The sequence below is a fragment of the Mesoplodon mirus genome (genome assembly GCF_964341445.2).
Source record: "Mesoplodon mirus genome assembly, chromosome: 2".
In the NCBI taxonomy this organism is placed as follows: Eukaryota; Metazoa; Chordata; class Mammalia; order Artiodactyla; family Ziphiidae; genus Mesoplodon; species Mesoplodon mirus.
The window spans coordinates 204,075,137-204,091,075 of NC_138977.1; the positions used below are offsets into that span (position 1 = coordinate 204,075,137).

Genomic DNA, 15,939 nt, shown 5'->3' on the forward strand with positions numbered 1-15,939 from the left:
AGAAAAGAAACAAGAAAAAAATAAGAAGAGGTTGGGCTGCTTGGTTGCTCTCTCAGGGCCTGGTGCCTGTGGCCTGAACGCTGGTGCCCACAGCTCAAGCTGGGCCTGTCCACTCTTGAGGAGCTCACAATCCAGCATCAGGGAGTTCCAGGTCGTGCCACTGTCATCTTCTTATCTGTCTCAGCTGTGCATCCAGTCACACCACAAGGCTTGAAGGAAGGTGCTGAGCTCTCTTCATTTTCCGAATTAACAGTAGGAGTGGGGGACTTCCCCGGATGTCTAGTGGTTAAGACTCCTGGCTTCCACTGCAGTGGGTGCAGATTCGATCCCTGGTGGGTTAATTAAGATCCCACCGGCCGCACGACAGGCAAAAAAAAAAGAAGGACGGGGCAGAGGATGGGAAGCTCTCAAAAAAACCTTGTTGATTTGAACTGAAATGACATTAAGCCTTCGTGGAAGTGAGAGGGAGGGGGTGAACCGGCCAGGAATACAGACAACCTGCCCGTTTTTTGCTGGCGTCCACGTCCTCTTTTTGTTCCCTAAGGGCAAGCGCCCGTAACAAATATGGCGGCGGCATCCTCGGGCGAGAGCACCTGCCGAAGCAGCGGTCCCGGAGCCACGCGGAGCCAATCGCTAGGCAGGAGCGGAAGAAGAGGCTGGAGAAGCTGCTGGAGGCCTGCGCGCAGGCGCACTGGCTGGCACCTGGCTCTGGGCAGCCGCGGGATTAGGCTTCGCCTGCCACAATTTCGGTGAGGGGCTGGCCCGCGGCCTGGGCTCGGGGGCAGGAGCGGGCCGGACTGGGGGGGCCAATCGGTCACAAAGGACACACCCGAAGGGTACAGGAATGCTGTCTGCTCTGGGAGTCCTGGGAGCTGTTTGCGGGAGTCCCTGAAGTGATCTGGTTGTGGGTTGAGAGAGTGCCTCGGGACAGCGTGGGAGAAGCTTGGGCTCAAGGGGTGAGAATGGAATTCTTGCAGAGGGACTCCCTGGGGTCGCATGATGCATCAGGCCGGGATCCATTTCATTAACATAATGGCTTTTAACCCTGGTGGCGTTGTAGAACCAACTGGGGAGCTTTAAAAGAATACCGATGCTGGGCCCCATCCTTAGAAATTACGATTTAATTGGTCAGGGGTGAGGCTTGGACTTTGGAGTTATTGAGCAGCTCCTCAGGTGATTTTAATGTGCAGACAGGCTGGAGAACCACCACATGGTTCAGCGCCAGCTATTGAGTAAGGAACTCCTGGGTTGTTCCCAGACTCCTCTGTGGCTTGCGAGGGTTGCGTGGTCCTGGGGTGAAGTTGCTGATCCTCCAGTGCTGCTGTAGTAACCTGCGGAGCAGGGAGGGAAAGGGAGAAGGTCCCTCCCCCAGTAGGGTGAAGTTCATTTCCAGCCTGAGGAGGAGGATAGGCCCATCAGTCACTGCATGGAAAGTGGGCACCCCTCCAGGGTGGGCGTCCCCAACAGCCCTGCCAGGGCTGGTCCTGCTGTGGGGAGACTGAGCAGGGAGATGAAGGGGGTGTGAAACAGGAAACACAGAAAACAATTCAGAGGTCACCTGCTTGTTGAAAAAAGGACACACCTAATACTTGCGTAGGGTATAATACCTTTGAAATTCATTTGATACCCCTGGGACAGGCAGGGAATGGAATTTTCTCCCGCTTTGCAGATGTAGGAATAAACTCAGAGAGCTAGTGATAAGGTTCAAACTTGACCCAGGGCTCCCAACTCCAAATTATGCTTATTAGTAGATTTTTTCCCTCCATACTAATAGCTTCTCATACAGTCTCTAGTCCTTCTGAAGGGAATCAGAAGCTAACACCCACCCTCTTTCTGAAGCCCCTCACACCAGGGGCCCAGTCTGTCATTCTTGGTTTCCTCTACCAAATTCATCAGCCCCCTATTCACCACAGGCTGGTTCAGAAATCAGGGAGCTGCTACTGTTTCTATCATTTTCTGGTTCTTTATCTCCCAGAAGCCTGATGGGGTGAGGAGGGGAGTGTTTTTACATGATGCCGGGGGCTCCTTCTAAACATCTGATTCTGTCACTTGGCCACTCCCAGTGCCCCCCCTCCTATTGTCCTCAGGATAGGGTCTTGTGTGTAGTTTCCAAAGCCCTTCCTGATCTGGTGTCGCTTTGCTCTGAGCTCTCTTCCCATATTGTATCAATTTTCCTTAGCACACAGGTGAAAGCTTAATAAGTGTTACATTTTGTTATTATCACAGTTCCTCGTTCGTGCCTCACCTGTTGCCTTGCTGTCCATGTTTCACATCAGGGTTCCCCAGGTTGCCTCTTTTTGACTCCCACAGCCAAGCAGAATGCAGAGCTGAGGGGCACAGTGGGATCTGGGGAGGACACTCCTCCTATGGCTGCTGCTCTCCCGTTGGGCTGGGGATGTCCATATTGGCCTTTTGGGGCCAAATTGACCCAGGAGGTATTAATTGAGCACTTACTGTGTGGTGAAGGAGCCTGGTGGAAGCTGGGAGTCCAGATCAGGGGCAGGTCTGACCTGGCCCTGCCTTTAAGGAGCTTGGGGGCTGGAGGAGGGTTAGGGAGACATTTGGATCCTGATACAGAGCCAAGGGACCTGAAAAGGGGAGAGAACACCTGACTTGGTGTCCTTGGGAAGGTATGTGCCCCTGAACTGGGCCTTGCTTGAATCAGCAGGATTTGATACAGTTGTGGTGGCGGTGTGGGCCTAGTGATGTGAGAAATGCTAAGGTTTTTTTTTTTTTTAGTCAGAAGCACCTGTTTTGAATTTTGGCTCTAGCACTTAATAGCTCTGTGATTTGGGGCCAGCTATTTAACCTTCAGAGCCTTGGTTTCTTCACTTACAAGATGAGGATGGAAATAGTAACAAGAGTTGTAAGGATTCGTGATGATAGGTGTAAAAACCAGGCATATCTGGCTTCCCTGGTGGCGCAGTGGTTGAGAGTCCGCCTGCCGGTGCAGGAGATACGGGTTCGTGCCCCGGTCCGGGAGGATCCCACGTGCCGCGGAGCGGCTGGGCTTGTGAGCCATGGCTGCTGAGCCTGCGCGTCCGGAGCCTGTGCTCCGCAACGGGAGAGGCCACAGCGGTGAGAGGCCCGCGTATCGCAAAAGGAAAAAAAAAAAAAAACAGGCATATCCTATATGTCTGAGAAATGGTATGTAGTTACATCTAGGGTGTTTTAGGTGGAAGGAACAACATGATCAATGGTTGGAGGTGGCATTTAAAAAAGAATTTGATGGATGGCAGGATATACGAGCAGTGAGAAGCATCAATGTTGAGTGCTGAAAAGACAACTTCAGTCATGGATTTGGCAGAAGGGGACACTGACTGCAACTCTTTAAAGATCATAAAGCCAAACTTCAGAGACATGAAAAAGAAGAAGAATAGCTACATTAAAAAATTTTTATTTATTTTTAGCTGTGTTGGGTCTTCGTTGCTGCGTGTGGGCTTTCTCTAGTTGCGGTGAGCCGGGGCTACTCTTCGTTGCAGTGCGTGGGCTTCTTATTGCGGTGGCTTCTCTTCTTGTGGAGCACGGGCTCTAGAGTGCAGGCTCAGTTGTGGCCCACAGGCTTAGTTGTTCTGCAGCATGTGGGATCTTCCCGGACCAGGGCTCAAACCCGTGTCTCCTGCGTTGGCAGGCGGATTCTTAACCACTGTGCCACCAGGGAAGCCCATGGATAGCTATATTTTGTTGAGGGTCTTCTAAGTGCCAGGCACTAGGCTTGGTGCTTTATATATCTTTTGCATTTCAGCCCTACAGCAATCTAAGAAGTTGGCGTTGTCATCCCCACTTTATAGATGAGGAGACTGAGGCCCAGGGAGAGGGAGTGGCTGGCTCAAGGCCACACAACTGAGACCATACCAGCGGGGGGCATGGGGGATGGGCTCTGGGGCCACCAGCAGGCTCTCCTGCTAGGTGCCAAGGTGAGGGTGGAGTTGGTTGCAGGTTACAGGGTATCTCAGCCAGGTTACGCAGCTAGGCTGGTGTGGGCCCCAAGCCTTCCTCCCCCGAGAGGCAGGGCTGTTGTTCTCTGTGGGGGTGGAGTGGGGGTGGGGAGGGCTATTAGAGAAGCCGTTCCTGATGGAGGAGTGGAATCTGGGGTGAGCCTGCATACTCCTCCCCCAGCTTTCTTTCCCGGGCAGAGGCTTACCTGGACAGGTTGCTTTGCCTCTAGATCTGGTCCATGGTAGTGGTCTGTCTCTGGTACTCCTGAACATCATCTGGGTCCGTGCTCCTTGCAGGCCGTCCTCTTCTGACTTTCCCCCTTGTGCCTTGATTTTTCTCTCAAACTCCCCTACCACAGGAAGGGGCCTGATTACCAGCATATTCCCCTGCTCGTACCCTGATGTGTTATAAGTGAGCCCAAGGAAATGCCAGTTTCTGAGCACTTTTCTGTCGGTGCTCCGGGCTTCCTAGACATAGTTTAATCCTCCCTGCATTCCTATAAAGATAGGCACTGTTACTCCCATTTTACAGGTGAGGAAACCAAGGTTCAGACAAGCTCAGACCTTGCCTGCAGTTACAGTTAGTAGAAAGTTCAGTTGAGATGTAAACCCAGGCCTTTCTGATGGCAAAAGTCATACTTTTTCCATCTCACCTCACTTTGAGGTTTTCTTCTACTGTTGCCCCAGCGTGGGTGCAGGGAACCAGCTGCTGGAGGCTGGGGACCTGGCCTGTAGGGTCCACCTTCTCCAGTAACCAGGGCAGGCCACTGGACATCTGGGTAGGGGTGCCAGGAGGTTTCACTCCCTTTGGACAAAGGCTTTCAAGGTGAGGGAGGGGAGTTCTGAAAGGCCCTGGGGAATCAGAGGAGGTGACCTGGGTTAAGGATAGCAGCAGAGGTGTACATGGTGCTTTACAGCCCCAAAGCACCGTTAGATTAGCCCCCCCTATCCTTGTGTGGTGGGTATGGAGGGTCTGGGAGGCTCGATAGTAGTAACCTCGGGAGTTTGGGTGCTCGCTGCACTTCCTGTGCTCATTGCGTTGGAATGTTTTCTCGTGGTCTGCTAACCCTATAGCCTTGGGAAGGTTGGCCCCATCGTGCAGATCGGGAAACAGGCATGGAGAGGTTTAGCAAATTGCTTCAGGTCACACGGGTAGGAAATGGTGGAGTTGGGACTTTGGAGACCTCCAGTTGTGTCTTCTTTCCACTATGTTACTTGGAAATTGCCAAGGAAACTTTCAGGGTGATGGATATGTTCCTGATCTCAATTGTGGTGACAGTTTCACAGGCATACCTATGCCAAAACTGATCAGACTGTACACTTTGGTAGGAAATGGTGGAGTTGGGACTTTGGAGACCTCCAGTTGTGTCTTCTTTCCACTATGTTACTTGGAAATTGCCAAGGAAACTTTCAGGGTGATGGATATGTTCCTGATCTCAATTGTGGTGACAGTTTCACAGGCATACCTATGCCAAAACTGATCAGACTGTACACTTTGGATATGTGCAGATTGTTATTATTTGGGGGCAGGGGGGGTCTTTTTTCTTCTTTTTTTCTTTTGGCCACGCTGTGCAGCTTGCAGGATCTCAGTTCCCCAACCAGGGATTGAACCCAGGCCATGGCAGTGAGAGCCCAGAATCCTAACCACTAGGCCACCAGGGGACTCCCCTATATGCAGATTATTATATGTCAGTTGTACCTCAATAAAGCTGTGAAAAAAAAAGTATTTCCCACCAAATGTTTCTTCAGGGGCTCAAAGCCCCCAGGGAGAGGCCACCTGGATATCCTCTGGCTCTGGGACAAGGTGGGATCATTATGGCCTGGGAGAGATTCTCACAGACTTAGCGGCTGCTTTCAGGTAGTTTTGGCCACTCCTCCTTCTCTCATTGCTCCACCACTAGGCATGGGCTGGCACAAGGTTGGCACAGGGGATGGGGGGCTGCATACCGATCTCTTGAGTGAATTGCCACTCAGCTTCCATTGATCCTGAGAGAGACCCCCATGAGATACTGTCCTTATTCTCCCTGCAGAGCCTCTTTCTTACCAGTCACTCCTATAGCAAGAGTGGCTGAGTCCAGAGAGGGAGAGAGAGGGCGAAGACACAGGCCCTGCGCTGGAGAACCCCACAGTCAGGCTGGAGTGCGGGCAGGTGGGAGAGTGCTGTGCAGGGGCAGGAGGCACCAGTGAGGGCCGAGGAGTTGGAGCAGGTCTCCTCGACATGGTGCTGGCTCCTGAGGGATGGATGAGATGGAGATGAAGACATGGAGAGGGTGCTTCTGGTAGGAGGCACCATCAAGAACAAAGGCCTGGGGACTTCCCTGGTGGCGCAGTGGTTAAGAATCCGCCTGCCAGTGCAAGGGAGATGGGTTCGAGCTCTGGTCTGGGAAGATCCCACATGCCATGAAGCAACTAAGCCCATGTGCCACAACTACTGAGCCTGCGCTCTAGAGCCCGCAAGCCACAACTACTGAGCCCTTATGCCACAACTACTGAAGCCCGCACGCCTAGAGCCTGTGCTCTGCAACAAGAGAAGCCACCACAATGAGAAGCCCACACACCACAATGAAGCGTAGCCCCCGCTCGCCACAACCAGAGAAAACCTGTGCGCAGCAACGAAGACCCAATGCAGCCAAAAATGGATAAATAAATAAATAAATTTATTAAAAAGAAAAAAAACAAGAACAAAGGCCTGGCCAGAGGAGACGGTGGCTTGAAGATCCATGGGAGTCTGGGCTGGACTGGCAGGAAGTGGCCAGACTACAGAGGCCCTTGAAGGCTGGGCAGGGAAGGGGAACCATGGTTGCTCATGGGGCAAGAACAGGGCCTGGGGGGTTACCACATTTGGACTGGGGCTGAAGTCGGTTCTCCAGGGCCTGACTCTGATGGGGAAACAGAAGTTTCTGTTCTGCATGTGTGCGTGCAAGCATGCAGAAATGTAAATGAAGCCCATGGGTAGGCTTGGGTCACGAGGACTCAAAGAGAAAGCCTCTGAGGAGGTGTATAAGTTTTAGGGCTGCCGTAACAAATTGCCACAAACTGAGTGGCTTAAGGCAACCTCACAGTTCCTGTAGGGTAGAAATCCAACATCAAGGCATCAGCAGGGTCATGTGCCCTCTGGAGGGAGGCTCTAGGAAAGAATCCTTCCTTGCCTCTTCCTAGCTTCTGGTGGTTGCCTGCAATCCTTAGTGTTCTTTGGCTTGCAAATGCATCACTCAAATTACTGCCTGCATCTTCACGTGGCTGTCTTCCCTTTGTGTGTCTGTCTCTGTGTCCAAATTTCCCTCTCCTTATAAGGATACCAGTCATTGGATTAGGGCCCACCCTAGCTCAGTATGACCTCATCTTAACTTGGTTATATCTGCAAAGATCCTATTTCCAAATAAGTTTGCACTCACAGATACTGGGGGTTAGGACTTGAACTTATCTCTTTTGGGCACATTCAACTCAGAACAGGGAGTTTGGGAGAAGGAAGCCCCCATAGCTTCCCTCTGGGGGTCAGACAAGCACACATGAGATTATTTTTCTGAAAAGAGAACAATAGCTTTGAATCTAAAAAAAGAGACAGATAGACTTAATGCCTGGCTGCTTAAAGTGTGGTCACGGACCAGCAGCATTGGTGCCGCCTGGGAGCCTGTTAGAAATGCAGAATCTCAGATTCCTCCCCACACCTATGGAGGCAAAATCTGCATTTTAACAAAGTCCCCTGGTGACTTGGAAGCACATTACAGTACGAGAAGCGCTGCTTTAATAAAAATCTGACTTTTATTTGCTTTTCCATCCATGGTCAGTCTAGCCTGCTGGTCTCTGTGCACGAGTCGGCCTGGTTGAGAGTAGGCACTCGTGCTGTCCTTTGTTCTCTCTTTTCATGTAACATGTTCTTGAGTTTCTCTCCCCTGTGTTGAGGTTGCCCACGTACTTGGCCTTTGTGGAGAGCATCAGGCTTGTTGAGCCAGTCCCTTTGTTGTGTTCCTGGGCTGTGTCCAGCTTTTGGCTGTTTATAAACGTTGCTGCCATGAACAGCTCTGTACATGTTCCCTTGGGGTTAGTTCCTTGACGTGGAATTTCCGGAATCAAAGTGCGTGAGCAGTTGTGAACTCTTATCATATCTTATCACTTGTATAGCCCTATGGAACCTGCCATCACAGCAGGTTTCTCCATTCTACCCAGCAGTCCATAGGAACCCAATTTGGGAGGTCAAGTGGCAGAAAAGGCTTTGGAGCCAGACAGGTCAGGGTTCAAATCTGCTACTTTTTTGCTGTGTGACACTGGGCAAATTACTTAACATCTCTGAGCTTGGGGTTGCTCTCCTATAATATTGTAATAGTGCTGTATACTTTGTAGGGATTTTATAAAGGTGATAATGAGATCACTAACATCCATTTATTGAGCACTTTCTGTGAGTTACCTCATTTAATCCTTACATTCCTCTGAGTAGCCATGATCATCCACTTTTCCTTTTTACAGAAGAGAAAACTGAGGCTGGGGTTAAGTAGCTTTTGCCCGAGGTGCCACTGTAGGCACAGTGTGTGCCCAAGCCCAGGGTTGTCATGTCTGGACCGTTAAGGTTGAGTAAAGTATGGATGAAAGAAGATACTGAGCACAGCGCTCTAGCACGCGACCTGGCTCAGCACTTGCTGGCTGGCTGCCTTCTCTTCCCACGCCTTTATCAGTTTCCTTGGATTACTCTCCAGTAGTGGTATCTAGTCCAGCATTGTTTTAGCTGGACATCATTGACGATTCCCCAGTTTTACGTGCAGACTTTCAGTGAGATGACTCAGAGGTCTGGGGTTAGATCAGCTGGCTCTGATCCCTGCAGCTAACTGGCTTCTTCTTCCCCAGGGACAAGGATGGCCAGACTGCCCGTGGCCATGAGCACTCCTCAGTACTCCTGGGGCTGAGGCTGGGCTGGCCGCCATGGGGCTGGGTGGGCCCTGGGCCTGGCTGCTGGGCCTGCCCACGGCCATGGTCTATGGCTCCCTGGCCCTCTTCATCTCTGTCCTGCACAACGTGTTCCTGCTTTACTACGTGGACACCTTTGTCTCAGTGTACAGGATCAACAAAGCTGCCTTCTGGGTCGGAGAGGTAGGTCAGAGCTGGGGCAGCTAGCCAGGGTGGGAGCCAGGACCTTGGGGCAAGCCGGGTTGCCCACCGAGATTCAGCAAGAAAAGCTGGAGCTGGAGGCCTTGATGACTCCTCAGTGAGGATTACGCCAGGTCTCCTGGCCTCTGTCTTATGAGCCAGGCACTGTTCTATGTATGCACATTTATAATATATTCACATATATTTATCAGCTGGGCCCTGGATGGGTGGGAGTTTGATGGGACAGTCGCTATGGGTTATAACAGAGGGACTAACCTGAGCAAAGGTTTGCAGGAAGGAAAGCTGGGGTCATCTTTGAGAGGTGGTGAGCAGGCTGGGATGGAGAAAGCTCTGGAGAGGAGGCTGCCTGGAGCCCACCTGCCTGTTTCCCCTCTGCCCACAGACGGTGTTTCTCCTCTGGAACAGCCTCAATGACCCCCTCTTCGGCTGGCTGAGTGACCGTCAGTTCCTCAGCTCCCAGCCCCGGTTTGTTTCCCGAGGATGGCTCAGAACTGGTTCTGTCCCACCTACCCCTCCCCAGAGCTGGAGGACCCCTGCCTGTGTTTGGGGTGGGGAAAGAAAGGGAGACCATTTTCAGCTGTTGTCCAGGCTTCCTCCTTTCCCAAGGTCAGGCAGACTCTGTCCAGTTTGAAGAAGTGGCCTTGACTGGCTGCTGCCTTGCTCACCTCAGGGAGAAATTTACCTCCGCTTGGCTTATCAGGCCCTCAGGACGGGGCTCCATGCAGCAAACACTCTCTGCTGCTTCTGGCAGATTTCTTTAGCCCATCCCTGCTTGGGCCCATCACTGCCCCCAAGCTTGAGAAATGGGTATCCCACCACCCTTTGGCCGTCAGCCCTGGCAGGCTGGTAAGAGAGCAGAGGGGAGAGTGTACCCACTTGTGAGTTGTGCTTCCCAAATCAGGGGTTGAACTCAGGGCTCAGTGGGACCACCCTGGTGTGAGTCCCATGCTTTGGGCCTCTGTTGTTCCCTCCTCTGGGCCCCGGGCAGGGGGAACTGGGGCCTGCCAAGGCTGCAGGGGCATCTCCCAACGGCGCCCCTCTCCCTGGCAGGTCAGGCGCCAGGCTCTCCTCGAGGGCCGTGGTGCTGGCACGGGTGCGGGCACTGGGCTGGCATGGGCCGCTGCTGGCGCTGTCGTTCCTGGCGTTCTGGGTGCCCTGGGCCCCAGCTGGCCTGCAGTTCTTGCTGTGCCTGTGCCTCTACGATGGCTTCCTGACGCTCGTGGACCTGCATCATCATGCCTTGCTGGCCGACCTGGCCCTCTCAGCCCACGACCGCACCCACCTCAACTTCTACTGCTCCCTCTTCAGTGCGGCTGGCTCCCTGTCTGTCTTTGCCTCCTACGCCTTCTGGAACAAAGAAGACTTCTCTTCCTTCCGCGCCTTCTGCCTGGCACTGGCCGCTGGCTCTGGGCTGGGCTTTGTGGGGGCCACACGGCTGCTGAGGTGGCGGGTGGAGGCGGCCAGCAGGGAACCGGGGTGCCCAACCCTGGCTGTGAATGGCGGGTGAGTGGCCAGCTCTGGCTCTCCAGGGTCCCGCCAGCACTCTGCTGGGTGTGACTGCCATGCTGGGGACCCTGGCTGGTGGATGGCTGCCGGGTGGGGGATGGCTCTGGCCCAGCCTAGGCCGTTCTTGACTCCCCTCTGCCCCGTAGCCTGTGTGAAGAAGAAGAGCTGCTTCTGGGCGGCGAGGAGGCGGGCAGCGTCACCTTGGGCCAGTACCTCCGGCAGCTGGCCCGCCACCGGAACTTCCTGTGGTTCGTGGGCATGGACCTGGTGCAGGTACGGGAGCAGTGCCTCCACCCAGGATGGCTACGAATGCCTCACTCAAGGGAACAGGCTCCTCAGAAGCTGGGAAATCAGTTCTGGCCTCTCCTGAGAATGGCTGGGCCATTCAATGGCAGGAACACAGGTTGGGCTGTTAGATACCTGGATTCTAGCAGCATCTGAGCTCCTGGCTCTCTGTGTCATCTTAGGCTTGTCTCAGTCTCTCGGGGCAGCCATGTCCTCACCTGCAAAGGGAGGATATGAAAAAGAGGTGCCCCTTTGGGGACTTTTAAAACTCCACATGCCATACCTAAAACATATGTAGTATGTAAGCCAACCAAATTTAGAAATAGATTGTTTCTGTGTCATTAAGCTTGTTTTAGCATTGATGGGTTTTACAAGAGAAAAAGCTTTTAATTGTTCTAATGACAATTTTGTCATTCCTTCTAACTTTTAGCAAAATTGGATGAGCACAGGAAGTTGGTTTCAGGTTTTGTTCTGGCATGTTCCACACCGAGGGACATGGGGTGGAGGCCGCCGTTGCTCCTGCTGCTCCACCCGCTGGCTTCTGCCCTCTTCCTGGCCTCCTCACTGTCCCTGTTGGTTGCAGGTCTTTCACTGCCACTTCAACAGCAACTTCTTCCCCCTCTTCCTGGAGCATCTGCTGTCAGACCACATCTCCCTCTCCACAGGCTCCTTCCTGTTGGGTGAGTGGGTGCCTTGGGCAGGCTGGAAGGACAAAGGCTTGCACCCCAGAACCCCTAGCCCGGCTGTAGGCACAGCCGCCTCCCCAGCTGGGGCCCAGGTGGCAGAGGGCAGAATCCGTGCTGGGGTTGCACCTCCAGCCCCCGGCTCTATTTTCCAGAGGGAGGGAGGGAGCCTCTGTGGGTTTGAGGGGGTAGGGCTGCCCTCATGGTGGTCCTCTGTGTGGCGGTGACACCCAGAGGTGAAGTGGCACAGTGGCTGGTTCACAGGGAGGACTACTGTCCTGACAGGCCTGGGTGTGTGTCGTGACCGTGCTTATTCACTGTGTGGCCTTGGGTGTGTTTTATTTCATCTCTTTGGGCCTCCACTCCTCTGTAAAGTAGGAATAATAATAGTACTTACCTTAAAGGGTCGTGAGGACTAAATAAAAGGGTGTGAAGCTCTTAACACGGAGCCTGAACCTCGTTAGTGTTGGATCAGTGCAGACTCTGATTCCGATGGCTAACCGTGGGCAGTTGTGGAGGTTGTGGCAGTGCCCCCTGACGAGGCCGCACCCCCTTCCCCAGGCATCTCCTATGTCGCTCCGCATCTCAACAATCTCTACTTCCTGCCCCTGTGCCGGCGCTGGGGCGTCTACGCTGTGGTGCGTGGGCTCTTCCTGCTCAAGCTGGGCCTGAGCCTGCTCATGCTGTGCGCCGGCCCCGACCGCCCTGGCCTGCTCTGCCTGTTCATTGCCAGGTATGCCCTGCCCTCCTTCATCCCCACACCTCTGTCCCACCCCTTCATTTTTGTCTGCTCTCTCTCCGCCGGCAGCAACCGTGTCTTCACTGAGGGCACCTGTAAGCTGTTGACCTTGGTGGTCACTGACCTGGTGGACGAGGACCTGGTGCTGAACCACCGCAAGCAGGCGGCCTCAGCGCTTCTCTTTGGCATGGTGGCCTTGGTGACCAAGCCAGGCCAGACCTTCGCCCCGCTGCTGGGAACCTGGCTGCTGTGCTTCTACACAGGTGAGAGCCCAGGGGCTGGCATGGGGCTCTGGAGGCTCCAGGCAGCACAGCTAACCTGGTGTACCAGCTGATCAGCCTGGGATCTGGGTCCATTGAGGGAGAAAATGGCAACCAGCCAACAGAGGCTGGGTCTGGGCCGCCCCCGGCTGCCACCCCTCCTCTGCCTCTCTGCACGTGGATAGAGGAACTGGGTTACACTCTTTCATTCATTCATTCAACAAATATGTATGGAATACCTTCTCTGCCAGGTGCTGCTCTAGGTGCCTCTAGGGAGGGAGATAACAAAATAAGACAGACAAGGTCTTTGCCATCGTGGAGCTTATATTCTAGTCGGGGTGGGGGTAGGGTCGGCAATAAACAGCCAAACAGGTAGTGATAAGTGTGTTGGTAAAACTAGCCAGTGTGACTGAGAAGCTGCTTAGTGTGGTCCGGGAAGGTCTCTCTGAGGAGGAGGTGACACCCAGGATGTGAACTGAATGGCAAGGATTTGGTCTACAAAGATCTCATCAAATCCCAGATAGAACTGGAAGTGGGCCCAAGTTATCAAGAGTGGTTTGGCAGACTTCCCTGGTGGTGCAGTGGTTAAGAATCCATCTGCCAATGCAGGGGACACGGGTTCGAGCCCTGGTCCGGGAAGATCCCACATGCCACAGAGCAACTAAGCCCATGCGCCACAACTACTGAGCCTGCACTCTAGAGCCGCGAGCCACAACTACTGAGCCCACGTGCCACAACTACTAAAGCCAGTACGCCGAGAGCCCATGCTCCGCAAAAAGAGAAGCCACCGCAGTGAGAAGCCCGCGCACCGTGTAGCCCTGGCTCGCCGCAACTAGAGAAAGCCCGCACACAATGAAGACCCAACGCAGCCAAAAATAAAGAAAGAAATAAATTTATTAAAAAAAAAAAAGAGTGGTTTGGAGATGAGGCTGGAAAAGTGAAGAGGGCTCTGTAGATCTGGGCAGGGTTTGAATTTTATTCTCAGTGCAGCTATTGGGTGGCTTTTAAGTAGGGGAGTGGCCTCGTCTGATTTACACGCTTTAAAGTTCACTCTGACTGCTGCACGGAGGATGGGCTGTAGGGAGGCTGTGGCACAGGCAATGGAGACTTGGAGCAGGTGGGGCTGGGGGCTGAAAAGAAGTGTTTGTTTTGGGCTGTGTTTTGGAGTTGGGGGAAGTGAAGGATTGGCTGTTGGGGAGTGGTGAAATTAACTGAGGAATCTAGGAAGACTTCGAGGTTATTGGGGGAATGGCGGTGCCATTCCCCAAGAAGAGAAGAACAGGGGAGAAGCAAGTCTGGGGGAGGAATCAAGAGTTGCCATTTGGACATGTGCCCGTGGCGTGTGAGATGCGGCACCGTGGACTGTGGAGGAGACCAGGACTGACCTGTTCTTTCTGCGGACTCTCTCGTCCTAGGTCATGATCTCTTCCAGCAGCCCGCACTGATGCCTGTGGGAAGTGCCCAGCCCTGGCCAGAGCCCCCGGCTCCACCCCCACCACAGGCCCCGACGCTCCGCCAGGGCTGCTTCTACCTGCTGGTGCTGGTGCCCATCACCTGTGCTCTGCTGCAGCTGTTCACCTGGTCCCAGTTCACGCTGTATGGGAGACGCCTGCACGCGGTCAAAGCCCAGCGTCAGAACCTGTCACGGGCCCAAACCCTGGACGTTAAGACGGTGTGAGGGGAGCGGCAAGGCCACCCTGCTGAGGACACTACCTGCAGCCCTGGGCGGCCAGCCTCTTTCACCTTCCTGGGGTGCAGCCTGGAGGACAGATGGCGGAGTGGGAGCTCCTGGGGCTGAGCAGGGAGCGTCACTGAGGTCTAAGTTCCTGCTTGGCTGTCGGGCCCAGCTTGGGCAAGCGTTGGGGCGTTTGTGCTCAGGGACCCGCTTCCTCCTATGCGGCAGGAGGAAGAAGAGGATCACGAAGGGAGGGGGCCCGCCCTGTGGTCACGTGGGGTTGCTGTGGGCACAGAGGCCTATCCCCCTACCTGGCTGGGGCTGGCGCCCTATGTGGGCTCGGAAACCACTTTGGCCCAGTCAGAGGAAGCTGACTGAGTCCCACCTGCCCCTTGCGGTGGCTTCTCTCAGAACTCTCTGCCTCAGCTGTGCGTGGAGTAGCACGCCCTAGCTGCTGCAGGGCGCCCGCGCCCCCAGCTGGCCTCTCAGCGATGTTCATTTCATCACAGACTGATCGAAGTCGGTCATTTCTATTCCCACTCCTGAGGTCTGTGCTGTGTGTGGGAGTGGTGGTGGGGGAACAGGATTCCTTACTTAATAAGAGCAGCCTGAGAGCATTTTCAGAGATGAGTGGGGGGCCACCCACATCAGAGTCACTGGGGTAGCAGGGAGAGCCTGCAGGCCCATGGCCGCATGGGCCCTTGGGAGCAAAACAGCTTTCAGGCCTGCGGTCGTAGCCCCAGTGCGTTTCCCATGTACCACTGCTGGACGTGGTGGGCAAGGAGGAGTGGCCACTTCTAGGCTAGAGGTCCTTAACCTTGGAGTCGCTGGGGAGCTTGCAAAGATGCTGGTGTCTGAGTTGTTCCCCAAGATTCTGATTTCGTGGGTTTGGGTGCCGCCTGGCACTGGGGTTTTGGAAAGCTCTGTGGTGACTTTACTGTGCAGCTGGGACTGAGAACCTCTGCTTGAGGTCAGCGTTTCTCGGCCTTGGCACTACAGTTGGGGCTGGGCTGTTCTTTGTTGTGGATGTTTAGCAGCATCCCTGGCCTCTGCCTACTAGATGTCAGTAGCATCTCCCTCCAGTTGTGACGACCAGACATCTCCAGGCATTGCCAAGTGTGTCCTAAGGGGCGAAACTGTTTTTTTTTTTTTTTTTTTTTGTGGTATGCGGGCCTCTCACTGTTGTGGCCTCTCCTGTTGCGGAGCACAGGCTCCTGACCGGCAGGCTCAGTGGCCATGGCTCACGGGCCCAGCCACTCCGCGGCATGTGGGATCTTCCCGGACCGGGGCATGAACCCGTGTCCCCTGCATCGGCAAGTGGACTCTCAACCACTGCGCCGCCAAGGAAGCCCTGAAACTGACTTTGATTGGGAACCACTGCTCTAGGCCAATGGTTATTTGAGGGTGTGCACAGCGGTTAAGAATGGATTAACATTTGTAAAGTGCCTGGAAAACCGCTCCCCTCCCACCAAGTATACAGGTTTAAAATGGAGAACTGATTAATCAGAATATCTGCACGTGGGCCCCGGGAACAGTATTTTAATAAGCTTTTGACTTCAGAGATGTGAAGAGCTGGCCCCCTCATTTGGGGTGGAGTCTCATCCATGGGCTTGGGCATGTGCACAGGCCTGGGACCCTCATTCCTGACCTGGTCTTTGGGCTTCGTTGTGAACACCAGCTTCTCTGCGTCCACCTGACAGGCTGGGGCTTGGGCTAGGGTCAGGCCAAGTCTGGCTGGTGCAACAGTGCCCTC

General features: G+C 54.1%; 1 protein-coding gene across 4 annotated transcripts; it reads left to right on the forward strand.

The window, feature by feature from the left end:
• Positions 1–597: 597 nt before the first annotated feature.
• On the forward strand, positions 598–15,923 carry MFSD13A (major facilitator superfamily domain containing 13A). Of its 4 annotated transcripts, none has more exons than XM_082601384.1 (8): positions 598–749; positions 8,778–9,020; positions 9,421–9,503; positions 10,089–10,541; positions 10,691–10,817; positions 11,413–11,509; positions 12,074–12,514; positions 13,927–15,923. In XM_082601384.1, the coding sequence occupies exons 2-8, from the start codon at positions 8,853–8,855 to the stop codon at positions 14,187–14,189; spliced, it is 1,632 nt and encodes a 543-aa protein (XP_082457510.1). In that variant the 5' UTR covers positions 598–749; positions 8,778–8,852; the 3' UTR covers positions 14,190–15,923. The 4 variants fall into 4 exon arrangements, with proteins under 4 accessions (XP_082457510.1, XP_082457511.1, XP_082457512.1 ...); XM_082601385.1 differs by lacking the exon at positions 13,927–15,923 and adding an exon at positions 13,121–13,858; XM_082601383.1 differs by lacking the exon at positions 598–749 and having other exon boundaries at positions 8,837–9,020; positions 12,074–12,245; positions 12,321–12,514.
• The last annotated feature ends 16 nt before the right edge of the window (positions 15,924–15,939 follow it).